Source organism: Pteropus alecto, unplaced genomic scaffold (assembly GCF_000325575.1).
Source record: "Pteropus alecto unplaced genomic scaffold, ASM32557v1 scaffold45, whole genome shotgun sequence".
NCBI classification, from domain to species: Eukaryota; Metazoa; Chordata; class Mammalia; order Chiroptera; family Pteropodidae; genus Pteropus; species Pteropus alecto.
The window spans coordinates 8,483,471-8,497,251 of NW_006442491.1; the positions used below are offsets into that span (position 1 = coordinate 8,483,471).

Here is a 13,781-nt window from a genome sequence, read left to right on the forward strand (position 1 = left end):
GTTTCTCAAGCTAGCCTGCACTAGCTATATGCTGAACTGATCACCATAAACTGATTTGAATTGTTGGTATTAATGTCAGTACAATGTACTTCTTTTTTTGTTTGTGAAAAATCGTTAAATCTGAATTTCTAGGCATTGAGTTACTTTCTTTAAGGACTCCTAAAGTCTATATCTAGAAAATTTATTGGAAACCCTTCAATATAAAAACATTTAATGTGGTCAGTCAGCATACCCAATATATTCTGTTTGTAAGTCTGAATTTGTTATATATTATATTTCCTTAGCGCAGGCTATATTTTTAGAGGTAATAATACAGTTTAAAATAATCAAAATTGTGTCTTTAAAAAGAAATATAATGCAGCGTTTTTATCCTTTACTTTCATGGTTAGATTGACTATATGTCTGTGAATTTCTCTTGGCTAATTCATGAGCAGTTAACTACTATAACATTTGGGATGTAAGGAGAAGTTACAATTTTAGAAATATCTTAACTTTGTATTTATGAATACAAGTGCACTGTCACAGCTTTAGGGAAATTCAGTAAGACTTCAGTGCCTTTGCTCTATTAAGCAATTTAGAATATCCCAGACCTTGCTCTGGACTTCAAGATTTTTGAAGTTCAAAGGAGATGTGTGAGGAAGAAAAAACATCTGGTGAAGAGAACTTGCTTTGTTGCGTGACACTGTTTTCCTGCACTCTTCAGTAGAGCGTCTGTTGAGCAGGTTGGCAGGTTTGATAATTAATTAATGATGAGGGAATGAGCCACGTATCTGAGGAACTCAGTTTTGCCCCTTACTGCTTCTTTCTTCCCCACATGTCTGGCAAAACCTTCAGAGTCTAGGATCACTGATCCCACAGTTGTGTCTCAACTCAAACACTTGTCTTCAGGCTTAATTAGCTTGGAGATATAAACAGATGGATGGCCTGGGACCCAGAGGGTTTAGTGTTGAGCAATGCAGTTTTATTATCAGGGACTTTTGAAATTTTTGTTCGAGAAGTGCCTCAAAACTTAAAAAATGTCTTTAAAAAAACTTAGAATTTTGAAAGTATGTACTGAAAGGTGACCAGTTTTTGTGTTTATCTCTGTATGTTTGTGAATTTTTCTTTTTCTAACTTAATTTAGGTATAATTTCAAACTTACAGAAAAATTATGAGAATAGTACAGGGTACACCCATGATCCCTTTATTCAAATTCACCTATTGTTTTCATTTCCCCCATTTATTTTGCCATTTTTACTTCCTCCTTCCCTCCCTCTTCCCTTTACACACACACGCGCGTGGACACACAAACACACACACATACGTACATTTTTTCTTTACTATTTAAGACCAAAATGGAGATTTCAGGGGTCTTTACTCCTAATATTTCAGTGTATATTTCTTAAGAACAAGGTCATTTTCTAAATCATATACAGACATCAAAATCATAACATATAATATTAATACAAACTATTATCGAATCCATAGTCCCTTTTCAAACTCCATCAGTTATCTCAGTAATGTTCTTTATAACACGCCCCCACCCCCAGTCCAGGATCCAGTCCAGGATGACATGTTGCATTTAGTTGTCGTGTCTCCTTTGTCTCCTTTAAATGTAAACAGTTTCTCAACTTTCTTTGTATTTTTTGCCTTTGATGTTTTTTAAGAGTTCAAACCAGTTATTTAGTAGTGTTCCTATATCAGATTTGTGTGGTGTTTCCTCATGCAATTCTGGTTCTGCAGTTTTGGCAAGAATATTGCAGAAGTAGTGATGAGTCTCAGGGTGTCTTATCAGGAGGCACATTGTGTTGATTTGTCCCTTAATTGGTGTTGTTAGTGTCGATCATTTTAGTTAAAGTGGAGTTCATCAGGTTTCTCCACAGTGAACTTGCATTTTTCCCCTTTAATAAGAATTTTATGGAGAGATACTTTGAGACTATGGAAATAGCCTGTTCCTCTTCAAATTTTCACCAACTAGGTTTAGCGACTATGATGGTATACTAACTCTGTTATTTTTTCTGTATTTATTAGTTGGCATTTTCCTGCAGGGAAGAGCTTTCTCTTCTCTCCCGTTTGTTTATTAATTTATTTGTTTGCATTAGTATGGGCTAATTGGTTCTTATTTGTTCAGTGGTGATAATTCATTATTATTATTATTTATTTTGACACTTAGATTGACAGATTTGGCTAGTGGGAACCCCTTCAGCCTGACCGCTGGTCCTTTTGATAAGTCCTCATCATTCTTTGAGTACTTCCTTACTTTTTGGCACAAGATGTTCCAGATTCTTTTTTTTTTTTTTAATTTTTTATTATGGTGACATTGGTTAATGACATTCAGTAAGTTTCAGGTGTACAATTCAACAGTATCCAGATTCATTTGATGTTTTCTCTGCCCCAGCCCTAGAATTGACATTTCTCTAAGGAATCCTGATTCCTTTTCACGCAGAATGGTATTTAGAAACCAAGACTTGCACGCACACGCGGACGTGTGTGTGTGTGTGTATGTGTTAAAGGAAACTACGTTATGGAATATTACATTTACTAAATCACTGTGTACTGTACCTATGAATGTGTGTGCGCGTGCATGTGTGTCTTTAATGTTACAAGTTTCAAACAGAAGAGCATTTATTTTACATGTAATAATCATAAGTTTTAACAAGAAAGAAATACATTTTTCATTTCACAGTAAATGGTATTACACAGTTTTGAGTACTAAATCATCTTGACATTTAAGAAGGAGCAAATGGAAAGTAGGGAACTGAGTGTGAAGTATAAAGCTATCTTTAACTGTTCTATTAAAAAGCAAAGATCTATTTTCCGTCTGTGTTCTGAATGTGCCTATTTGTGCTCTCTTCCGTGGCAGTGGAATTTCTCTGGAGCCACACGACGGAGAGCATGTGTGTTGGGTACATGTCAGCCCAGGATGGGAAAGCCAAGGTAAGCGGGAAAACTGGGACGTAACCTGTAAACCACACAGCCATTGTGTAAACCTCTAACAGGCTAAGCTGATACATATAAATGTTTTCAGCTTCTTTTGGGCAGCAGTCTATGATTTTTACGAGAATTTGATTAAGAACAGGTAATGATCCCAAAGAAAATCTGCCAATTTTTTTATGCTTTGATGATGAAGCAGGGAGGATTAGGAAAACATTTTTTTTCCCATCTCGTTCTTCTTTGTCCATTGTGAATAAGGTGGGATTGGGAAGAGAAAATGGGAGTGAAGCTGATGGGCCGACATGACTGGGTGATTTTGCAAGGAGTGTTGGAATAGATAAAGGAAACCAAGGCAAAGAAAGCCGAGTGCCTGGACTGCATTCTGCATGTGTGAGGGCAGAGGTAGCTGATGTGCTTGCAAGTACGACCTGGCTCGTGCTCCGGTGTGTTCTGGCATGCCCTGGCATGGTGTCCTCGTGGGCAGAGGCAAGGACCGTGGCACACATCCTTCAGCGAGTCCCAAGAATCACATGAACACCCACACAGCCCCTTTTGAGTTGCTTGGCTTCCCTGCACTCACAATGGTTGAGCTTAGAGTAAGAAACATAATTTGTGGATTTTATTTTATACTCGCCTCATGTTCTTCTTGTTCATAAAATTTTTAGAAATAGCTGTGGCATATGATGTTTACTCGGCATTAAAATACCTCATTTTCAAAGCCGTGAAGTTAGGCAGCCTCTTGTTTAAAGGACAGGATTTATTTTCCACATTTGAAAATATAAGTAAAGAAACTTCTGATATAAACTATCTGATAGAGATTAAATCATTAACAAATTACAGATACATGTAAGAAAGAGTAGTTTATTGCTTATTTGTCGTGAAACACCCATTCAGACTGGCCTCTGCACATGATCCAGCAAGCTGGCAGCGTCACAGGGCTTCTGTGAGTCCGGCGTACGAGAGCACCTCATTAGATGAGGATTGGCTTACATTTGTGAAACTAGGACTGAGCTCCCCCTCCTCTTTGTATCACCCTCACGTAATACAAGATTCATATTGTATCAGCAGACCTGTTTCATAAGAGTATGAATAAAGATTGCTTTATTTCATAGATTACAGAGAAGGAAATTATAACTGCCCATTTTAAAGAGGATTTACAGGTTTAGAGCAACACTAACTTATAGAATTTTCTGTGATGATGGAAATGTGTTTCCCAACAGGATAGCCATTAGCCATATGTGGCTCTTAAACACTTGAAATGTGGCTAGTATGCCTGAGGAACTGAATTTTAAATTTGACTTAGTTTATGTATAAATAGCCGTATGTGGATAGTGGCTACCGTGTTGAACAGCATAGGTTTAAGAATGAGTGGGAAAATGGTTATTCGAGTATTTTCAGAATATTCTTTTCTTCCCAATGACAAAATGGTTCCCAAATATAAAATAGGCCTGATAAGCCACAAGAATCCTTGCACAAGAATGGCTTGCAGCCGTTTATGTTTCTCTCACCCCTTACATGTTGACTGAGCTAAAATTGCTTTTTAACAAAAGAACATTGTATGAGGTGGACCTTAATACTGAAGCCAATCTGGTGGGGTATGGTCATATTATGAAGTCCCTTGTGTTGAAATGTTCTTGTTATCCCTGCTGGTTGCCTGTGGAAGACACCTTACTATTTAACATGAAATATGGTTGGTAAAGAGAGGGGAGTCCTGCCTTGAACCCTAAGACGTTTGGCCTCTAGTTGCATTGCTTGACATCTGGTGGATGTGTTTTTCATATTGCTGGTAAATTCTCCAGCTGGTAGTCTTGATTAGGTCAACAGATACAGCTGTTCCTCTTGCCTCACTTGTAAATTATGTTTTTGACCTTCTTTACAGAGAGTCAATCCCTCTCCCTTTCTTTCTCCTTTGAGCCTGTGGCTACAAATGCTTTCCAAAAAAAAAAAAATCCCCAAACACTAATGCTTTGGCTGCTGAATTCTATTGAATACACACACACACACACGCGCGCGCACACACACACACACACACACACACACCCTATCTCTTCTGTCCTAAAGGCTGGAATTTTATTGTATCGTAAGTAAGACAAAGTTATAGATGAGAAATGAGAAGCTGGGCTCAAAAGAGAAAGGGCAAAATTTATATTCTTCTTAAAAGAGTAAACCTTTGGCCTGTCCTCCTGGTTTCCTGACTTCTGTTAAAGACTTGTCGAATTGGTGGCACAACTGTTCAGCATGATAATCTCACATAATGTTGAGAACCATGGTAGCAAAATGAGAAACTAGGCATCTTTAAAAATTTTTTTTAAATTAATTTAAAAACTATTTCTAAAAAGTTTTTTTTTCTTTTTTTTAATTTGTCTTGCTTTCCAAAAATTGTCTTCTTTGTGCTTGTTACCAAATTCAGAAACTAATAAATCCACCTGGCCATTTGAACATTTTATGTAAGCTGACTATGTTTAATGCAAGTTGAAATAAAGCTCACCTCAAAATCTTACTGCTTAAAAAGGCTGGATAATAATCAATATCATTGTAACCAGAATCCACTTATAATTTGAATAAACAGAAGTAGGTTCTTTTACAGGTTTTTCTTTTATAAAATGTTCTTTCAATTATATCATTTAATTTTTAAAGTCTTCTGTAGCCTAAAAAGATACGTCTTTTTATTGAACAAAAATTAGGGCATTGATACCAGTTGGATTTAAAAATCAGATTGCTCATATGGTACCTAGAGAGCAGTTAATGAACAGTTTTTAATAAATACCCAATGTGTACACTAATGTAATATGAACAGACGTTAAAACGGACATGGAGCTTATTCAAGTATAATAAGTGAAACTAAGCTTTCTTTTACCGTGTAGAGGTCACTTTTTATAAAAACTCGTCCTTGAGGAGGAGCAGGCTATTTTGGCCTTAAAGTGTCTCCCCACAGATTTCTTATTAGATACCGGGGAAAATAATAAGTATACAATGTAGGAACCAGGTAACAACTTGGCTGCGTGGTCAAAATTATTGTCATCAGCGATGGGCAAATGGACATCATATGCCTCTAGATGTGATAACTTGAGAAAGATACAACATTACTTTTGTTCAAGGGCCAGCTGTATTCTTTCCTTGTGTGCGTGTGCGTGTGTGTGTGTGTGTGTGTGTGTGTGTGTGTGGTGAAATAATGAATTTTATTTATAAAAAAAAATTTTGCTTTTTTATTATGAAAATGATATGTGCCCATCTGATTTTTTATCATTATTATTGTACCTATGGTGTGAATATACCATGGTTCACTTAACTGATCCTCTGTTATTAGACATTTAGGTTGCTTATACACAATGCTGTAATGAACATCTTCATACATAAATTATTCTCTCATTATTTCTTAGAAGGGAGCCTAAGACTTGGAGTTTCTGGGTCAAAAATGATATTTTTTTAGCTTTTGCTACATTTTGTCAAATTGCTACTCTGAAAGGTCGTAGCAATTTTTATTCCCACTAACCATGCATGAGGGCCGTGGCCTTCTTCAGGTAGCATTGGAAGTTGGTTATCGAAGGGGTCAGCTGCATTCTTAAAAAATATCAATGTCATAAAAGATAAAGGCTACAGAAATGTTCCAAATTAAACAATACTGAAGAGTTGTGACAACTAAGTGCAATAACTATCCAGGACTAGATCCTATACAGGAGGAGAAACTATGCTTTTAGTGCATTATCAGGTCAATTTACGAAGTTGGAATATGGGTGGTAAAAATTGTTTTATCATTGTTAAATTTATTTGATATAACTGTACTGTGTTATGTAAGGAACTATTACTTTTAGGAAATACAAATTAAAGTATCTAGGGGTAAAGAACAATAATATATGCAATATCTTTTGAATGATTCAGAAAAAAAAACGTGGATGGATGTATAGATAGCAAATTGCAAAGCAACTGTAGCAAACTATTAATTAACAATATGTGAACCTAAGTAAAGGATATTTGAGTGTTCCTTGAACTATTCTGTAGTTTTGAAATGATTTCCAAATAAAAAGTTAACTATCACCCTTGGATATTATGGCACATTTGATTAGTACTTTGGGCCTTGCAGTTGAAATGAACAAGTATTGGAATGGATGCAATGCCAGGAATTTGGAACCTGGGTTCTCCCTCTCCTCCTTGCACACTGAGAGACTTGGTGTGATCATGCTGTCTCTCTGCATCTCACAGGACTTATCTGTAAAATGGGAATAAAAATAGCTTACTATGCCTTAAGTCCTGCCCAGGATAAGGTATGCGATAGAAACAAGGAAGCAAAATCTTATGTCTGAACATAGATGACTGATCCCCCATTAAGTCCTTCATATATTATGGATATATTGTATATAGTATGACCCTTCACCCTGATACGTGCTTCCAATCTGCAAAATTCTAAATTCTACATGCCAGATTACATAAGCAGATATGTTGCTATTCAATTTTCAGTAGGATTTTTGTGATGCCAATGTATCTACCATGTTTTGATGAACACAGTTTCTGGGACTTCTTTAAAAAAATTCTCAGTAGTTATCTCTTTAGAAGGGATAGCACAGATGATATTTCTGAGACCTTTTTGTTATAATTAACTTCTCAAATAAAGCCATAGGAGGAAGACTTTACAGTCATGTGCAGCTTAATGATGGGACATGTTCTGAGAAATTCATCATTAGACAATTTTGTCATTGTGTAAACATCATATAGTGTACTTCAACAAACCTAGATGGTATAGACTACTACACACCTAGGCTACATGGTATATACCATCTTTATGGTATAGCCTGTTGCTCCTAGGCTACAAGCCTATATAGCATGTTACTGCATTGAATACCGTAGGCAGTTATAGCACAATGGTAAGTATTTGTGTATCTAAACATAGAAAAGATGCAGTAAAAATATAGTGTAAAAGATTTTTAAAAATGGTACACCTGTATGGGGCGCTTATTATGAATGTACCTTGCAGGACTGGAAGTTGTTCTGGGTTTGTCAGTGAGTGGGTGGTGAGTGAATGAAGGCCTTGGACATTACTGTACCCTACTGTGGACTTTATACTGTACACTTAGGCTACACTAAATTTATTAAACAACATGAGATTAAGTCAAGCAAAAGAAAAACTGATACAATCAAGAGACACTGTAAACACAAGATGGTAAGAAGCTGCTGCTGCTATAACATGGCATACTGTTTTATAGCAGTATTTTTTTATAAGTAGAAATAGTACACTCTAAAATAACAGTAAAAATAAAACAGTAAATACATAAAGCAGTAACAGTCACTTATTATCATTATCAAGTATTATGTACTGTATATAATTATATATGCTATACTTTTATGTTTGATTGGCAGTGCAGTAGGTTTGTTTACACCAGCATCAGCACAAACACGTGAGTAATGCATTGTGCTTTTACATTAAGACAGCTAGGACATCAGTAGGCAATAGGAATTTTTCAGCCCCATTATGCTCTTATGGTACCACCATCATAGATGTGGTCTGTCATTGACTGAAACATCATTATGTGCCCCATGACTATATAAAACTTGAGGTACACAAGAAAGAGATCAAAAGTGAGAAAGAGACTTCCACTTCTAATTAGGATGAAGAAAATCACAAGAGGCTGTTGCTCCTACTCCCAACAATGAAAATGAGCTGGATGAACTATGAAAATTATCCAAAAAGATGAATATGCTAAAAAAAACCTAAACAAACTAAATTTCAAGAAGAGAGAAGCCCTTTCTAGGAGAGAAAATACTCTTGAGTGCTTCATTCCTGGCAGAGCAGCAAAAAGGGGAGTAAAATCGACAGATGAGTATAAAGAGAAACCAACCAAACTTTTAATGAACAACATTCATTGGCAACATGTGAGCTGATGTAACAGATTAAAATCTCGAGAAGTCCCAGTCACAGGGTGAGTCTTATACCCAATATTAGTTCGTCCCTGTGAAGTCTTCAGGTGAGCACACCAAAGGGCGAGGAACTGAGAGTGAGTCGTCATGGTGCATAGGATTTTCACCAAATGCATGGCTATGGCCAAAGAAATGCTGGAGGCAGAGCAGACAAGCTGAGAGATGTATGCCATGGCACAGAAATCTGGGGGAGGTTATCAAGAGCAAAGATAACACCTAAACATCTCAGAAAGTTGATGCCTGACTATAAACTAAAGGAAATCTTCCGTGGTTAGAAGGCCAGCAGCTAGACTATAAGACAGAGAAGTCTCCAGAGTCTCACCAGGGCTCAGATCCCAGACTGCTTAAGGGAAACTAACTGATCCAGACCTCAAAATATTAGCCAATAATGAACTTAATCTAAAACTGCCAGAAAGCCCAGAACCAGCTCAGCTAGAGATTAGGTAGACTCAGAGTCCTAACCTAGTGGAAAGGGTGTGTTATTTTCTTAGGATAAATATCATTCGTTTGAAATATTATTTACTGTTTTTTACATGTAACGTCTGTCATACAAAAAAAAATTTATGTGTCCTTTGAAGAAGTCAGAAAAAGTGATTTATACTTAAGAGAAAAATTAGTCAATAGAAGCTTACCCACAGATGACCCACATGTTGGGATTAACAGAGAAAGACAATAAAATGATTATAATAACTATACAAAAGAAACAACAAAATGGAAATGGTAAACTGAAAAATACACTATTAGAAACAAAGAATTTATTTGATACCCTTAAGAATAGACTGGGGTGGAAAATATATTTAGTGAACTTGAGAACCAGTAAATACATATTATCCAAAGAACCACAAAGAGGAAAATGAATTTAAGATACTAAAGAGAGTATCTGTGACTTGAGGAACTATAACAAGTGGTCTAAAATATGTGCATTTGCAATTATATCCATAAGCTTCTTAATGTTGCTCACGAGGTAGCTCTAAGGTTCTTGCACTGCTGTAAGATAATTTGTGCTAATGCCTTTTTAATACCTAGAGTAACAAGTTTAAATATAATAACTAAATTTACAACTAAGCTAAAAAACAATACAAAGCACAAAAGAAAGAACTACAAATTACTCAACCCAAAAATAGGCAGGAAAAGAGGAACAGAAAAGCAAAGAACATATGAGACAAATAGAAAACCAATACCAAAAGACTTAAACTCAGCATTATCAATAATTAAAAGTGAATAAACATTCCATTTGTTTATCCAAGTGTTATACTTTTCAGTTGTTAAAAATTTTACAGTTATACTTGACATCAATATTATATTAGTTTCAGGTGTACAGCATAGTGATTAGAAATTTATATAACTTACAAAGTGATCTCTCTGATTAATCTAGAACCCTCCTGATACCATACATATTATTGACAATATTCCCTATGCTGTACTTTACATACCCATGATTATTTTGTAACTGTCAATTTGTACTTTTTAATCCCTTCACCTTTTTCACCTAGCCCCAAATCTCCCTTCCACCTGGCAACCATCAGTTTGTTCTCTGTATCTATGAGTCTGTTTCTGTTTTGTTTATTTTATTTCTTAGATTCCACATATAAGTAAAATCATATGGCATCTGTCTTTCTCTGTCTGACTTATTTCACTTAGCATAATATCCTCTAGGTCCATCCATGTTGTCACAAATGGCAAGATTTCATTCCTTTTTATAGCTGAGTAATATTCCATTATGTATGTGTCCAATATCTTCTTTATCTGATCCTCTATCAAGGGACACTTAGGTTGCTTCCATATTTTCACTGTTGTAAACAATGTTGCAATGAATATGGGGATGCATATATCTTTCAAATTAGTGTTTTGGTTTTCTTTGGATAAATATCCAGAAATGGGATTGCTAGGTCATAAGGTAGTTCTATTTTTAACTTTTTCCATAGTGGCTCCACCAAATTACATTCCCACCAACAGTGCACAAGAGTTCTCTCTTCTCCACATCCTCACTAACACTTGTTTGCTGATTTATTGATGATAGCCATTCTGACAAGTGTGAGTTGATATCTCATTGTGGTTTTAATTTGCATTTCTCTGACAATTAGTAGCATTGAGCATCTTTTCATATGTCTGTTGTCCATCTGTAGGTCCTCTTTGGAGCAATGTCTACTCAGGTCCTTTGCCCATTTTTTAATCAGATTGTCTTTTTGGTATTGAATTTGTGAGTTCTTTATATATTTTGAGTATCCTCTTATCTGACATATCATTGATGAATATCTCCCATTCAGTAGGTTGTCTTTTTATTTTGCTAATGATTTCCTTTGCTGTCCAAAAACTTTTTAGTTTGATGTAGTCCCATTTGTATTTTTGTTGTTGTTGTTGTTGTGTCTCTTACCTGAGGAGATATATCTAAAAAAATATTATCAAGAGAGATGTCAGAGTTTACTGCCTTTTTCTTCTAGGAGTGTTATGATTTCACATCTTACATTTAAGTTTTTAATCCATTTTGAGTTTATTCTTGTATATGGTGTAAGAAAGTGGTCTAGTTTCATTTTCGTTTGCATATATCTGTCCAGTTTTCCCAAAACATCGATTGAATAGGCTGTCTTTACCCCATTGTATGTTCTTGCTTCCTTTTTCATAGGTTAAAAGACTGTATAGGTGTGGACTTATTTCTGGACTCTCTATTCTTTTCCATTGATCTATTTGTTTATTTTTATGCCAGTAACATGCTGTTTTGATTATTATAGCATAGCCTTTTAGTATAGTTCGATATCAGGTAATGTGATACCTCCAATTTTGTTTTTTCCAAAGATTGCTATAGCTCTTTGATCCTGGAGCCCCTGCTTTATAATCTGGGCAGGTTACAACTCTGACCCTAGGTATTCTTATCTTTAAAGTGGGGATATTTCTGATCCTTTTATAGCATTTTAAATATTAGCTAAATAATATAACGGAAGTGCATGTAATAGATGCTACATAATCATGATGGGTGATGATGGCAGTGGTAGTGGTAGGAGGAAGAGGTGATGGTAGAAGTTGTATAGAATCCCTCTTAGGGCCATCACATCATGCAACTCCGCAGCCTCATTTATGCTGTAATTTTACTCCCAAATGTGCCATTTACATTGCCTATGTCAAGAGTGATAACCTCCTGGATTTTCACCCTACTCTTCTGGTGGAGATGGTGATGGTTATTACATTTTGGCAATACATAACTCTAACTTGTAAATATAAACCAACTGAAAAGTGAATTCAGAGATCTCAGAAGAGAAAAAATTGTTTGAAACTACATAAATAGATACACCCCTTCCCCAACTCTACAATTCAGGCCGATAGGGTGGTAATGGAACCTTTTAAAAAAGCTATCTGACTAGAGAACTACCAGCTTGACAGTATCACAAACTGGTTTTTATGAAATCTAAGATTTGCCTGCAGCATTTCTGTTAAGCTCACCTAACTGAATAATTTTTCCTTTAAAAGAGGGAAAATATTTCTTTGCTAGCTACTGTTGAATTTCTTTTGCATGAACCTTGAACATGGAGGCAGTCTTCTTGGATTCCACTGAGCACTTGAAAGTGGAACACTATAGGTGTATTGACTTAAAAGAGACTTTACTTCCATGATAGTGGCCCATGGAATTCAATCACTAGATGGATTTATTGGATCATATTTTAGATTTATGAAGAAACACTTAGATACAAGTTGACCTTAGTCTAAACCAAATTTTAACTACTTTTGATAATGTAGTCCCCATGTTACCCAACCATTGAAGGAATCTGATCCCTGGCAGGAAGCCGACTGCCTCAGGATGGTGGGTTAGGCACCACCACCAAGCTATGTACTAAGAAAACATCCCAGACAGCTAACTTTGGCAAGTGTACTTATGAAACACAAGGCAAAGTGGCTAATCAGTGATTTTACTTGTACTTTTTAAGCTTGCCCAGAATTTCAAATATAGAAAATTGCTTTTCTTTTCCATGCTTTTAGGACTGCCAGGATGATCTCGTTGGGTCTATTTAGAAAGTTCTTTAGACAAACAGGAGAAGATTGTAGAAGATTGAATATGTGCAAAAGAAACTTTAAGACAGAAGTTTCCTCGGCTTCAAGTTTATTTCTAAAGGTAGTTGGTAATATTATTTTTGCCTAATTAGGCTTACACCATCAGTTTCTTCCAAATGTTTCATTTGACATTGCTCTAAAGTAATAAATAGAATAAACGCAAAGAGAGAATTCACCATGTTGGCGAGAGCATAAATCTTCTCAGAGGTATTAACCATATTTATCCAAGTAAATCTCATTTTAATCATAGTGTAGGGTCAGATCTTTACAGAGATAAATATGTCTATTACTTGGACCTATAAATCCCCATGTTAATTGAAATGAATAAGCTTCCTTTTTTGTTATAGCAACATGAAAAATAATGAAAATATGGCTTACTCTACCTCTGCATACTTGTATAGTCATTAGTCTACATAGTTCACATCAGGTGTGAACTTCACATCAGAATGTCACCTTATTACCTTGTAGCACCCAACATTTTAGGAAAATGTGTACTTGCCCAAAGAAGATACATGCCTACTGTTTGCCCACAGGACACATTACCATGACATGTAACTGAGACAAATGTCCTCAAGAATGATTAACCTTATTACCCACAGTAATTATTACAGAATGGTGTTTTCTTTCTTTCTTTTGGTTGGAAAGCCGTAGACAAATGATGAAAGGAATCTCTTCTTGCTTCTTTAATAAACAAAAAAGGCCATAGTCTTGGTCATGTCTCTTATTTCATGTTATCTTCCTAATGCAAAACAAGGTATTGGTTCTATGATTGTAAATATTCAGGATTACCTGTTGATTTTATGTTGTAAAAACTTTTATATACATTCTTAAAGAGTTGAGTGACAGGAGCTGAATCTAGCAGGCATGTCGTATATGTGAAGGTGGTAATGGCCATACAGGGTCTAGAGTATGTCGGC

The 13,781-nt window shown here is 35.7% G+C and overlaps 1 protein-coding gene across 6 annotated transcripts in view; it reads left to right on the top strand.

Annotated features, from left to right (window-relative positions):
- The window catches only part of TASP1 (taspase 1), a 221,724-nt gene that overhangs the window by 189,883 nt on the left and 18,060 nt on the right, over positions 1 to 13,781 (top strand). For 4 of the 6 annotated variants that reach the window (XR_003043152.1, XM_015596858.2, XM_006921583.3 and 1 more), the window contains one exon: positions 2,843 to 2,916. The exons of the other annotated variants lie outside the window; for them this stretch is intronic. Coding sequence is in view for 3 of the 4 variants with exons in the window: in XM_015596858.2 (XP_015452344.1) it covers positions 2,843 to 2,916 (74 nt within the window). In the remaining variant the exon portion in view is untranslated. Of the gene's footprint in view, positions 1 to 2,842; positions 2,917 to 13,781 lie in introns of those variants that run through there. 6 annotated transcript variants of the gene reach the window in all.